The 14850-nt window shown below is 36.8% G+C and overlaps 2 protein-coding genes across 2 annotated transcripts; one reads left to right on the plus strand and one right to left on the minus strand.

The window, feature by feature from the left end:
• Window positions 1-418: 418 nt before the first annotated feature.
• On the minus strand, window positions 419-9563 carry cdc123 (cell division cycle 123 homolog). The gene is made up of 13 exons (XM_079263191.1): window positions 9455-9563; window positions 9109-9180; window positions 8756-8813; window positions 8137-8169; window positions 7565-7660; window positions 7186-7292; window positions 6397-6448; window positions 4581-4656; window positions 4257-4379; window positions 3995-4023; window positions 3797-3904; window positions 3545-3682; window positions 419-1679 (listed from the first exon to the last, which is right to left on the minus strand). Exons 1-13 carry the CDS (start codon window positions 9526-9528, stop codon window positions 1623-1625), a joined length of 1023 nt encoding a protein of 340 aa, XP_079119317.1. The 5' UTR covers window positions 9529-9563; the 3' UTR covers window positions 419-1622.
• A 672-nt stretch (window positions 9564-10235) lies between these two features.
• On the plus strand, window positions 10236-14669 carry nudt5 (nudix (nucleoside diphosphate linked moiety X)-type motif 5). Its single transcript, XM_079263187.1, has 9 exons — window positions 10236-10259; window positions 10572-10642; window positions 11785-11852; window positions 11949-12001; window positions 12082-12189; window positions 12349-12444; window positions 12635-12747; window positions 13701-13752; window positions 13834-14669. The coding sequence occupies exons 2-9, from the start codon at window positions 10586-10588 to the stop codon at window positions 13941-13943; spliced, it is 657 nt and encodes a 218-aa protein (XP_079119313.1). The 5' UTR covers window positions 10236-10259; window positions 10572-10585; the 3' UTR covers window positions 13944-14669.
• Window positions 14670-14850: the final 181 nt, after the last annotated feature.

A 14850-nucleotide genomic window follows, 5' to 3' on the forward strand; every position in this document is an offset into this window, starting at 1 on the left:
CAACCAGCTGTTGCATCTGTGAAGAAACTTGACATAAAAAATTCTACCAATCCTGCAAGAAAAGTAGGGGATCATCAGGAGCACCCAAAGCAAAACAATCTAAGAAACACAAACAATATCAGTATGAAAACATAACTGCAGCTATTGGTGATTAATCCTGTAGGATAACACTGTAAATGTTGTGAATGAGAATGTGTGCGAGTGCAACAGAGATGTGTTTTTAATGGTTATGATTGTGTAAATGCAATCACACCACCTCCATGGATCACACTGCAGCCATAACAGAGATGCAAACCAAGGCAGCCCACTGCAGAAATGACCATACACCCACATGTAAGAGGAATGGCCCAGCCAGAGGCACACACTGCTACGACATACAACATTCATTACAGCATGGTAGTTAACATGTAAGCTCAGGAGGGACTTAGAAAACAAATCTGAGATCATAATTGGCTAAACTTTGTATTTTCCTATTACTACTGCAGAAAGGAAGATAAAAGATGATTGGCTTGTATAAAAACAGATTTCATGAGGCTCATCCTGCCATGCAAATCAAACCAGGATGTGTCCTCCACGTTTGGATGGTACATCTGCAGACAGCTTTCATTTTTATGACGATTAACAAGAAACATTCATATAATTTGTGCCTCACACACCGTTTCCCATCCACAGTGGCGCACCCGGGGAGCTGTAACTCTAAACACACTCACTATTTCCTTTTCCCTGTAATTGCTCCATCAATTCAGTGAGGAAAGAAAAATAAAAGAACACCAACCCCAAATGAAGTGCCCTGTGTCGTGCATGCACAGCTCATTTAGCTTCCAGCGTAATGAGAACTGTTGCATAAAAGCACGATCGATTTCTAATGTGCTGGTTTACTGCTCCCGCCAGACTGACAGCAGGTCAATATATGACAAGAAGTTTAATTGTGTTTTTTGGGAGTCTACAGCAGGATGCATTATGGGAAAGAAAAAAAAAGAAAAAAATCTGGACTTAAAAAGAGCGGCAAGAGCATCTGGGAGCAATGAGTGTGTCCAAACTGTTCAGAGGAAATTGGCAGGAAGAGATGGAGAAGCAGAAAAAATGAAAGGTGATTCAGTGACGAAGGGTTCCAGTTCAGAGTTAATCTGAGACGCCAGTCAGCCTGAAAAACACATAAACCCAACACAGACGTGTGTGTGATGTCCAGTTTACTTTAAATCCACAGACAGTTTTCAGGCATCAATACAGACATATAAACTTTAATAAAAATGTGTTTCAAAGTATAAATCAGACAATCTTTACAGTAGTGGTGAATACACTCCCTGTCAAACTGGGATGAATACACTCCCTGTCAAACTGGGATGACACATTTCTCTCATGCACAGAAAACCAAAACCAATCAACACTGCAGAGGCTTTTTTCACTCGAGTGAAAAATCAATCCTTAAGCAGCTATTAACATGATCCACTAATTTAACATGTTCTATCAGACCAGCATGAGTCACTTTAGAAAGCTTGGACACTATGTTCTGTTCAGAGGACAGTGGGACGCAAACAGCAAGGGAAGAAGAAGAAGCTACAAGACAGAAGGGGAAGAGTCACTTCACATGGACATTATATGAAGTGCTTATGACCCGGATGTCACTGTGGAGCATTCTCCTCCTCTTCCTCCTCAGATTCTTCCTGTTGGCTTTTCTTCTGTGAAAAGAGAAGAAAGTGACAGAATAGCATGAAATCTTCAGAGTAAGGGTGTAAAAATACAGCAATGCATCAGTTCGATGATTCACAAACCAAAAGAATCAACTTCAACAAAAATCAAAACCTAAATAAAAAAAATGAATAAAATTGATCAAATCACTTGCCCAAAAGTTCTCATTTTGATGAGGAAAATATGGTGGTGTGTACCTTTGACTAAATTTTACTTTTCTTTACAACATACAAACGTTTTAAAGTTCAGCTTGAAAAATGCTGCACAGTCTATTTAAAAAAAACAAAAAAACCCAAACATTTATTAATTATTTATTATAATATAAATATAAATGATCATTTATATTATGTGCACACCTTACCTCTATGTTTATATTGTAAGAACTTTTTACATGTTTTATATATCTTTTTTAGTGCTCTGTGCACTGTGACTGTTTTAATCTCACTGTACATGTGTACAGTGACAATAATGACATTCTATGCTATTCTATTTTATTCTATTCTATTACATGTGTTTTGACATAAATGGAAATATCTGTGACGTCTCATATCAATCACAAACACCTGTATCAGATTAAAATCAAAACGGAAATCCTACTGTGTCAGAATTTACACTAAAATCACACTGCATTGTGGTCAAAATGTGTCATTTACACCCCTGGTAAGATCAGGTCTTCATCTGTGAAGATGTCTGCAAACTGAAACATCAAAATCCTTTTGCGTGCATCATCTCGATAAATGACAACAGAAAACTACTTGAGAGGATCAGAATGAGACGCAGGAACAATTCTAAAACCCCACAAATCTGCATCCACTCTGGTGGACGGCGACACTTTCTTCAGCTACAAGGAAAGCTAGACGGCTAGCTGTTTTTAAAAGCCCAGCAATAGAGTTTTGTTTTTAATTTGATTGCTCAGACTGATGAGCTTGATTGGGATGCTCCAAATTCTGATGATGAGACAAGAAAACAAGAAAAAACTGCTGCAAACATTTCTGAACAATTCAGCACAACAGACAACATTCACAGTCCCTGAGCTTCTTTTGATACAACGCAGTTACTGGTGAAAGAGGGTGGGAAATATGTTTTGAGCTGTTATCTTTCACCAAACGACAGTTTGCTTGTGTTTTTTTTAACCAACTTATCTGGTCTAGTAAGGGCCTTCAACTGAATTAAGACAGATTACATTATTCTTTGTTATCTACGTTTACTTTGTTGTGCTTCGCACACTCATGCGGTTCCTCCTTTCCTGACTTTGTGAAGCTGATCAATAACACTGATAAGACTGCATACTGACACAGATTGTCAGAATGAAGCTCTGCCTGTTCACTCTGTGGTCTTGTATCATTTTGTTTTCATATTAGTGATGCACACCTGGCACATAAAGTCATAGCCATACAACGTTCAACACATCTGATTCTATTCAATCTGCCTCTCATTAGGACTGAATTTAGTAAATAAAACCTCAGATGAGGATTGACACGACGAGAGAAAATAACAAGGTACTGCATTTAAAGGTACTGCAGTTAAAGGCTGCTCATAGATAAAAGACATTGCAAATAAAATGACTGAATGTGTGTCATCTGTACACACAAGAAGGGGGCAATTAATAAACAGCATGGGATTATAATTATTAATAATATATAATATAAAAATTACACTGCACCAAAATAATAATTATGAAATAATAATAATATATAATTATTAATAATATATAATTATAATTATTATTATAATGGGATTATAATGTTGTGGCCGGCTTGGGTACATAAGTTAACTTGACTGGTTGTTTGCATCACGGCTGGCAAACGGGATCTGAAAACCACACTGAGATTAGACTGTATCTTAAAGCACGAACCAGTTTGAGGAAGTCAATAAGTTTGTAGGCGTCTTCTCCGGTGGAGAGGTCGACAAAATCCCGTGGAATCCTGTAGTTCAGGCAGGGACTGGGCTGCACCGTCACCTCGCTGGTTGTGTATCTGAACGCTGGGGTCTCCTGCAGAGGCACAGAGACCATGTGAGCCTTCACCAGGCTTCAGCAAAAAAAAAAGAAAAAGAAAAAAAAAAAAGAAAAACAATACAAGCAAAGCAAATAAATGTGTTTGCCGACCTGCTGCTGCTGGGCAATTTCTCCACCAGACAGAAGCTCGTCCCAGCTGAACAGCAGCGAATCCGTCACCTCTCCAAAGGGGTTCAGGTCAATGAGCCACACCCTGCCCTGCAAAACATTGGTACCCTCATGACATGTAAAAACACAGAGCAAGGTCATCTTTAACCTCAGCAAATAGAAATTCAGCGGTGAGTTTACCTGACTGTCTCTGTAGACGTCAAACACGACTGAAAGAAGGAAAAAAAAAAACATCCTTCATTTCCCTGCGCATCTCTTCTAAACTTTTAGAAGCTTTCAACATTAGCAGAGATTAAATATTAAAACCCCAATAGAGCCAAAACACAAACACATTACTCTCGCTCCGTATTTATTCAGACTTGATTAACTCGTTTTTTAAAAAGTAAATATTTAATGACTTTCTGCGCTGAAAGCAAAGAGTAAACAAAAATCTGATGCTCACAGTCTTCATCCAGGAAGTTGTACTGGATGTGCTGGGAGAAGAACTCCTGTATAGCCTGACAGATCTGCTCCTCTTGCTTCAGGATGTGTTGGTAATACTGCGTGTAATCTCTCTGGGAGATGGCTGCAAGATAACACAGATAAGCCATCAAATTAAATGCTCTAATTGCTTCTAAATCAGCCCGCTGAGGAGAGGCATGGTTTGGGTGTTCAAGCTCTAATGATGTCACTTTTTATCAGCTTGATGACTCTCGATTCCAAATGTGGCTGAAATGAAAGAAGATTTTATTTTGCTTTAATTACACCAATTTTTAAAGTTTCTTACCGATTAGCTTGTTTTCTTTGACGAAGCAGCGAAACTCGCCACCAGGAATCAGCTCACTCCACTTTCTCAGGACCAGCTGAGGACAGAAGAGTGCATACACCTACATTTGAGTGCGATTTTAAGTAGATGCAGCGATTCTGGTGCCATTTATTGAGTCCTTAAAATATACTAAGCAGTTACAGTTTCTGAAATTTGTTCTTCCTGTGATTTCTGCCAACATTTACATTCCCTTGGAAGATTAAACATGAACTTAATTGTGTTTTTGGGAGACAAAATGGCACAAAATTACCACAGATCATCTTCACTTGTTTAAATAAAATGTTTTTCCAATTTAAACTGTGCTTCACTTAAAAATATTTTGTTTTCTCATAGCTTATTATTGAGGCTCATTAAAAAGATGTTTTAAGATGCAAAATTCAACAGAACTTTCAAAACCCTGAAGAAAAAACAATGCTTTTTCTGCACATTTTGTCTTTAAAAGTGTGGATTTTTAGTTTGTTTGGCTTCTTGTTCTTGTTAATTCAAATTAATTTGGCCATCTTTAACGTACTTCATCATAATATTTTGCTATTGCTTTTTGTAGTGTAAAACAGAAAGAAGGTCTTAACAACCTGAGCTGAAAGGGTTTTAAAACATTTTTTTCATGTACCAAGCAGGAGCTGCATATAAAGTAACAGTTCCAAGTGAATTTTGTACAAGAAATGGAGGCAAATTATTCTTTGGGCTTTCAATACTTCACAAACTCAAACAAAATATTACACACAGCTAAATAAAAAGAAATAAGTGAAATATTAGCAACTATTCCAATGGGCTATCAAGCATTGTTAAAATGGACTGCTGTAAAATAGAAACTACTGCCCAATCTAAATCTTTTATTATTTGCCCTCATTCTTCCAGGAGTAAGTCATTTTAACACATCCAGGAGCAGGGGTTATCTACGCATATAAACGGTCCCTATCACCCTCCTTGAAGGGCGAGATATCCACTTCTTGATCCTCAAAGAAAAGGGGCAACTACCACCTAACTCCCTTTAGTGGCTCTACCATGGGAAGGAACAAACGTCACCAGTTTCTATGAACCGAGAGCTTTCACACTGCAGAACTTCATTTGGGCAGTCCGCCTTTTCTTACAAAAGTACAGAGCCGTGAGGAATTCGTTACAGATGGAACTCAAGACAGTATTTCCGAGTTTAAAACCTTTAAGCCCAGAGGTGAAGGTTTAAAGGTTTAAGCCAAAGATTAAGCCAAAGGTGTACCCAATAAATAGCTCTGAATGAAGTATAGATTTCTACATTATGTGTATAGGAGAGTTTTATATAAGTTTTGGAATGAATTAGTGATTTTATATTATGGGAATATGTGAGTCTAATATATGTTTTCTAAGGTATCATTTTGTAGAGTGAAGAGGCCCAACCAGGGACAAGGGTTGAGAATTCGCTCTGGCCACAAACATGGCGTCAGCTCCAAATTTGTGTGACTATGTCCAAATGCAATGTCCCTGTCAAATAAATTACATAACCCATCCATTTTCTTAACCCTTAGTCTAATTCAGGGTCGCAGGAAAACGGACAGGTCACCTGTTTATCACAGGAGAGACAAACAACCATTTAAACACACACACACACTCTCTCCAAGGGACAATGTACAGTAGATTAACCAATATGCATGTCTTTGGCACTACACCACCATACAGCCCCTAAATTACATAAATGGTGAACAAGGTTCAATAGGCGCTCACTTTTATTTTTATATCAAAAAAGAAATAAAAAATAAAATAGCTATATCTTGTGTTAAATGTAACATAAAAGATAAAATACCTCATAATTGATGACTGGATCTGGGGAGTCCTGGTCACTGCACTGAAGGAATCTGCACATGAAATGATCCCAAAACAAAGAAGTTAATCGCCATCACATTATTCTGTAATATAACAAAGACATGAGAGGAGTATTCACCTTAATGTGTTGCTTGCAAAACGATTAAACCTTTGGTATCAGATGTCATATTTGGTTGGACATGACAACTAATTATGTAATTTCCTCAGGCTGCCTAGCAGGAAGTGACACATGTTATACTCCACTAAAAAGCTGAGATTCTCAAGATCGGAATAATTTGTACAATTCCAAACTACAATTGTAATTGTAAATTCTCTTAAAATTTATTTCCAACCAGTCGCAAACGCAGTTTACATTTTAAGCCATTCTGCACTCCATTAGCAGATGATTTGCAACAAAAACATCTTTTACATTAGAAAGGGTTAAGTAAAAGCAGTCCTGTAAAATACTTTTTAGGTGAATGTAGTAGGATTTTAAGGAGGTTAAATAGATTCTTTGTGTAGCGAACAAAAAAATTCCAAGGCTTTATCAACACACATTCACATATAAACGAATTTGCTTAAAACACAGCAGTAAATAAATCTCCATCGCAGCACTTTCTCCATCTGCTGCTTGTGTTTTACTGCTGATAAAAATCAGCCCGCACACCCAACAACTGTTTTTTTTTTCCTCCTCTCTTCAATACAAGCTTCATCTAAATGCAAAAAAACCCCACCTCAGCGTGGGTATTGATATGTGGCATGGTGTCGTTTGATAGAGAGCAGGGCTTACGGCTGTGTGAGATCGTGGGTGATGAAGTCAGAGCTTTTGAAGAGCAGAAATATATCACTGAGGCTGCAGCACTGCAGAGAGCTGTTCAGAGCAATCCAATTTGCATCCTGAGAGGCAAACACACATACACACAAAAAACAAATGATTATTGAGTTATGCTTTAACCCTTTAGTGTTGGCTTTGTGCAGGAAGAAGCTTAGAAAATACAGAGCTGCAGGAAGCTTTTAGTGAGCAAATACTTTACTTATGTTATAAATAAAAACTAAATGACTCTGACACACTCTTTTCAATCAATGAAACTCTCAGCGTTATGTTTTCATTTTTCATAAGGCAATATGGTAATAAAGTAAAAAGGTAATAATATAAGGTAAAATTTTACCTGTGGAGCACTCCAGTTGAGTTTTGGGAAAACTTGTCCACCAAGGGCGTTTATAGCTTCCAGCACTGTAGAGGTGAATTCTGGGAACTCAGGAGCCTGGAAGACACAAAGTCACGTCAGGACATCACATGTCATCTTAACGAATCAAATAGACATGGGAGAATTCATGCAAAAATGCAATAATATTGTTAGCTGAGGTCCGATAGTGGGTACTATGCTCGGCTAGTGTGCGGAGAAGCAGGCGGGGTCATAAGTGCATCTTCATAAGACCAGATTGACTGAATGTGGGAAATGTGCCGAAAGCTTCTCACCAGAAAGAAGATACATTATCTATGCTGTTTTGTCATGCTGCATCATAGCTGCATGCTTGTATTTGCAACAACACCCTGCCTGCTGCAGCACAACAACTGCCTGCACAGTTGTTTTTAACTCATTACGCCTCTGGTAGCGCTCAGAAATACACAAGAAAAACAGGCATTTGCAGATGCTGTACAGTTAACCATAGGGCCCCTGACAATTTTGTATGAAGGTCCTTACAAAGGCAGAAAATTTGGAGAACTTAATGTACTTACAGTGACTGTAGTTGTTGTCTCATCATCTGACCACTAGAGGGAAATAAAGAAACCAAACAATTGTTGGTAAAAGTCAACAGGAAACAAACCAGTTCTGATAACCGCATTGATTTATTCATGTATTCATTCAGTAATTTTAAAATAGCAAATTTAAATATGATTATAATACTTAAAACAAAGCATTTGATTTTATATCAATATAATGATTTATTTCAAATTACAGTATTAAAAGGAACCTAACATTGTGGCCGACATTTCTAAATAAACAAATTATAGAAGTTCATTCTTATGTTAATATTTTTCCACAGTACACTAATGCTTTTCTTAAAAATGCTTTTTAGACCTTTACTTATATGGTCATAACAAAAAGAAAAAAATGGAACAACAACAACAAAAAGAAAAAGAATTTCACACTAATCTTTTGGCTTGACATACACCAGATTACCTTGTTCTGAGTGGCTGTCTTGGCTAAAAATATATTAAAGCTCTATCATAGACCATTTAACGATCATCAAAACATCTTTACAAAAAATGTGAGGACCAAGAACTTGTTTCTTTTTAAATATGTTTAAAATGTAGGACTGGTAACTATTTTACAAACTGCAAAGTGTTATCTAACCTGAACATCTTCTTCTGCCTCCGAACTGATGTTGTGGACTGGTTGTGTGTTGTGGTCACTGAAGGAAAAGAAGAAGGACAAATCTTAATCTAAATCTTTTAGAGGCACTGTTAAATGTGCAAAGGAAAGGAGGTGTATATAAATTAAATATTTTAAACGGATTTACTGGTTGAGTTAGTATGTAAATAATTAAATATTTATAGGCATTATTATACAAACTATTAAATTAAGAAGAACATGGACCTCAAATAAAAACACAGCCAACTTATGTCACAACTTGAGATTTTACCAAATCCAAATAGGAGAAGTTTACAATAAATAAATGTCAGAGTGTGTTTGTATGTCTTTCCTACCTCCCAGAGACTACCAGTGTCCCATCGTCCAATAAATAGTCTATTACATTTTGAGGCAATGGAAGAATCAGACTGGAAAACAGGACAAACAATATCACTTAAAAAAAAAAAAAAAAGAGTGTAAGTGAAGCCTAACAAAACACAACAGCAATGCAGAAAGAAATAGGTTAAAGGAAGCTCCTCTTGACGAGAGTTTAACAAATTATCACGTAAACACTTAAGTGTGAGAAGAGAGACCGCAGCTTTGTGCGTTTTCCTGGAAGCTAACTGCTAACAGGGCTATGCTTTAGAGTAACAATGATGAACAGACTTTCTTATACTTGCTCTATAAACAGCAGCTGCCTACCTTTTAATCGTGTGTTTCTTGAAAATAGGATACCAAACCGAGAACTGACAATTGACAACTTGCTCCTTCTTCATGCTGCAATATCCGGAAAGGAAGCGTGTCCATCAGTAAATATCATCCGAATCTGATAACCAAATTTTCATGCAGCAAATTTAAAAAAAAGAAAACTTATCTATCCTTCTTGCTGATCATGAAATGTCACTTTTTTTTATTGATGCAGTTGTAATACATAAAACGCAATGGCATTCAACAAAATTTGAGCAAGAACCTTTATTTATATATTTAGAGACGGAAGCATTTATGAGGTGCACATTGGCGAGATGAACAAATGGTTCTTGGGACATAGATCGTTTATTAATATAAGCATTCACTCATATTTAGCTACAGGCCGTTTTTATTCGCAAGAGATTGTGGCAAATATTGTATTACTGATCTGACTTACGCTATGATTGAAAAGAAAATATATAAAAAATAACTAATTTTACCTGGATTTAGGTAAATATAGTAATAGATTTACTGTAAATCTATTCTAAACGGAATAAAAGTTAAAGTAAACATTGCAGTATATCTAAACATTAATGTGTTCCACATTAGATTAAAGTTCTCTTACAATATTTGTTATAAATTCAGATATAATTAGTATTCGTAATCTTCTTCTCTTACTTGACAAGAAGATAAAATATATAGACATATGTATTTTGGTGACGTTTGCTACACCAGGAAGTGGAAACAGAGTGACTCCTCACTTTTCCCCTTTGTTGGACTCACTCCTTTTGCTACCACTTACACACGGCTGGGATTTCACGTGAGTTAACTTTAGGGAAATTATACAAGATAGCGTCAAGTTTCAAATGCATTATCCAACCCTTTTGTTGGATTTCTAACTACTCAGTATTCATTTACTAATATCTTAATATAGAAACAGAAAGCAGAGAGCTGTACTGACATGAAGATTTTTTTGTTGCAGCTAATTGAGCAACTCAGGATCAGAAAAGTCTAATCTTTTTCTATGTAAAAAATGTTGCTAAGAGCTTAAATCATCTTAAATTATGATCTGAACTCACGCAGGTTACAGTGTGTGTTTTAAAAAGCCTTTTCCGCTTTCCTTCATTTTTAGTTGAACCAGTAAAAATGAGTAATCCTGAGGAACCTAAAGTGACCACAACTCCACACATAGTGAACGAAGAGGTTCGTGATTGTAATTTTTTTTTTTTTTTTTTTTTACATTACTTACTATATTACTAGCTACACCTTGGGAATATTAATTATTATTATGATTATTTTGATTTTCAACCGACCTAATGTTAATTTCTAGTCTATTAATGTTTGGTTTGGAAGGGGCTGGGGACAAAAACTTCACAGTTTGGTTCCATCGTGTGTAAATGACATAAAATCTTTCCTCCAAGACGAGAGTTAAATAAGCAAAACTGTGTTTAGTATTAACTGTCTTGTTGGGTTTTTGTATCATGCTGGACAAGATGCAAACCCCCATCTATAATAAACTGCAGGGTTAATTTGATAGTGTTGCAAGCAGTGCTCTCTGACATACTCCTTTCAATGCAATGTTACTTTCTATAAAGATTTGATTGAGGCCAATTCTGAAAAGTTAAGTTTTTAATCAAGCAGTTGTACCACAACACAAAGCAATTATCTTTTCATTGTTTTGTTTATGTAGTTTTTTTTTTTTTTTTTTTTTTCCAATTATATGTGGATGATTAATTAAACTCCACACATATCCAGTTAAACAAATGAGGGTGAGGGGATGCAAGGGGAGGAACTTGGCTTGTGAGCATGACCTTTAATAAACACCTCAACGGATTTGGCATAAATGACTCAGCCTTTCAGGCAAAGATTTGTGGGATGACTCAAAATCTGGGCGCCACTTGGACCTGAGCAAGTCTGAATATCTTCTGCAAACATTTCAAGTCTCCATTCTGGAAATATTCAGGAAAAAAGGAAACTGTTTATATAACATTACATGTGTATAAATGTGGGCACATACCGAGAATGTTAAGATTGTAGGGATGCAAAGATTCCTTCTATTTGATAAAGGAAAAAGACTTGTGTAATACACACAGGTATACTCAGTGGTAACAATAACCCAAACAGAAATTAAAGTCAAAAACTTCCACTGACTGATGTTTTCTCAAAAAAAATGTATAGGTTTTTTTTCATCATCAAATATACTCATTTAAGACTATATAGCCTTCCATGTATGCTTTTCATCCCCCCCCCCCTTTTTTTTTTTTCTTTTTTTTTTTAAATACACAGTCATCTGTAAATGAGTTTGTTCAATGCAAAGTTTTTATTATATGCTTTTTGTGCTCCAGCTCATGGCAGCTGGGAAATGGGTGAAACTGGAAAAGACCACGTATGTAGATCCGGCTGGAAACACCAGGTGCTGCACAATCTGTCACTGACCTTTCCTTAACAAAACCAAAAAAAAAAAAAAAAAAGTCCCTTTACATTCGTCTTACTCTTTTTCATCCACAAGAACCTGGGAGTCTGTGAAGCGGACAACAAGACGGGCCAACACAGATGCTGACGGTAAACACATTGTTTTGGGTTTTTTTATCCGTTGTTCATGTCCCAGAGCTGTTCGGGCCATTAACTTAGACTGTCTGTAGGTGTGGGAATTGTCGCCCTTCTGAAACGGACCCTCCACAAAGACTGCGTCGTGATGGTGAAGCAGTTCCGTCCTCCCCTGGGATGCTTCACTCTGGAGTTTCCTGCAGGTACTTATGAGGAACATTGAACAAAAAGTTTTTCCTGCACTTCCTCTCATGGAATCACCTTCCACATTACAAAGATCTGTGGATCACAGACCAGAAATAAGAAGTTTTAATCGTTTATTGTTTAGTGGAGATTATTGCTTCTGGTTCTGCTGTGTTCAGGATTGATTGATGAAGGGGAAACTGCAGAGGTGGCTGCTCTGAGGGAGTTGAAAGAAGAAACAGGTTACAAAGGCGAAGTAGTAGGAGTCACGCCAGGTATAATTACACACCGACACACTGGACTGTATATTTGATTGAATTAACCGCCACTCTTAGCTTTATCTAATCTCTTGAAAGAGGTTCAGAGGTCAGTGGTGTGAAAAGAGGTACCATACTCATGTTTATCTTTAAAAGATAGTTTGAAAGATTTTGTGTGTTGTTGGTAACATAAATGTTGGGATTGCAGTGACCTGTCTGGACCCTGGCCTGTCTAACTGCACCACTCAGATTGTGCTGGTCAACATCAACGGCGACGACGTGGAGAACATTAACCCGACACAACAGCTTGGTGAGAATACAGTGTCAATTCATTGACTAACTGCTGTTTTACACCATAAACTTTCAATAATCAGCATCATTCCTGGTTTTCCAACTTACTGACTAGATGTTGTGTGCGTGTTCAAAACAGCCAGTTCCTTGTTACACCGCAAAAGCAAAACTCTGCTGCAACATCACGTCGCGTCCCGAATGTAAAAGTTGTATGTTGCGGTTTCTCTGTCTCGGGATGCTGCTGCGTAGAATCGGCTCTCGAAATGCACACGATAGATGTCACTGTGTCATCGAACAAGCGTTAAGGTCAGAAAAGTTACGAAATGCATCTTTAAGGAGAACAATTTTTTATGAACAACTGCAAAAACTGTGGGAAGTTTAATGATCATAAAATTCTTTGAGACTTTGAAAAAATCTCTGGAGGCACGAGAAAAGGCTGAATGTCATTAGAGGTAAACAAGTTTAGGATCAAATTTCAGAAAACAAAAGGTTCATGTTTCATTGATATTACATCCTAAATGTGTGACATTTAATAGAATCACGTAATCATTTTCTTTTTTTATTTCATTGCTAACAACAGTGGTGGGTAAACCACAACATAAAATGTCTGAATGACTTATGTGTGAGGTTAAATACAAATCGTCATTTAACCAGAACATGTTGTGGTTGATTCAGACACTTTTTTTCCATTTGTTTTTTGTTCTTTCATAGAACAGCATGTTGTATAATAAATACTGACACAAATACCTGTCATAAGTTAAATGAAGGTCAAGTTAGGTTCACTTTGAAAGGTTATGCTCCAAAATTTGCCAACTTTGTTCTGAATACATTTGACAGTCACATGTAAAAAGATGGTTAAATAATCCTGCTCTTTTCTTCTCTTTCACAGGTGATGGAGGTGAGTTATGTATCCTTCCTTTTGAGAAATGGTCTTCTCTCCCAACATAAATCATCACAAAGATCTTAATCTCCCTTTTTCAGAGTTTGTTGAAGTTATTCTTTTACCACTCGATGAATTCCAGAGAAAAGTTGATGGTGAGCGTTTAGCTTTTTTCCTCATATTGACACTGCTATGTTGGTCCACTTTCTAAACATTTGATGCATCTTATTCCACAGATTTGCTGCAGAAAGAAAAAATAGTGGTGGACTCTAAAGTTTACATCTTTGCTTTGGGGATGACTCAAGCCTTCTTTAAGCCGAGAGAGCTGCCAGTCCTGAAGCAGTGAAGGAACCCGTTCACACTGAGACAACAAGAGGAAGAGACATTCTTTACTGTTACGCAGGGCTAATGAAAATCGGGTTTTACAAATTTGTACAAGAAGTTGTTTGAGGAGAATTTGATGGCATTTAGAAAAAGTGTGTTTGCTCAAGTCCAGGTCGGAGGTTGGAAGTCAAATGCTTGAATGATTTAAGAAGAACCCCAAGAGCTCTGATTTTACTACATTATAGTTACCAGTTGCTGCTCTCAGTGTGGGCATGCTAACATTCCCCTTGAGGCCTAAATGTTTTTCTGATGATTTTCAGGCAGTTTTTTTAGGCTTTAGTCCTGCATTCCTTCAGTGCCAATAATTTCTTGCTTTTTATAATTCACAGAAATTAAACTCAAAGTTTTATGACGTAATCATAAAACATTCCTGGACAAATGCTAACACTTAAAGAAAGCTGGTTTGTAGTGATGAGCCATTAGTGGCTACATTAGTTGGAATGACTGTAATAAATCTGAATGATGTATTAACAAAGTTAACTGTGCGGGGGATCAGTTAAGGTACTGTGTTGTGTTGCCTACCATGTTATGGTGAAATTAACTGAATATTGGTTTTGTACTTATCCTAATAACAGACATTACTGACCAATGAATAGATGTGACGCTGCCTTTGCTTGCAATGGAATATGTGCCTTTGTTTATTGACTTATTAAAATAAACAGAGGGAATAAAAAGTTTAAAAGAACAATTGAAAGGTTTATATGCATAGTTTCTCATGTAAAGATTGGAAGGTATTTTTAGGTTGTCCTGTGTTGAAGGTATCAGTGTTTAAAGGGAAGGGGTGCTAACCGAAATTGGACATCATTGATCTTGGATAAAATGTTATCCTTATGCAGCGGATACAACATGGGCAATAAATTACTGTCAAA

The sequence above is a fragment of the Telmatherina bonti genome (assembly GCF_933228915.1).
Source record: "Telmatherina bonti genome assembly, chromosome: 23".
Lineage (NCBI taxonomy): Eukaryota > Metazoa > Chordata > Actinopteri > Atheriniformes > Telmatherinidae > Telmatherina > Telmatherina bonti.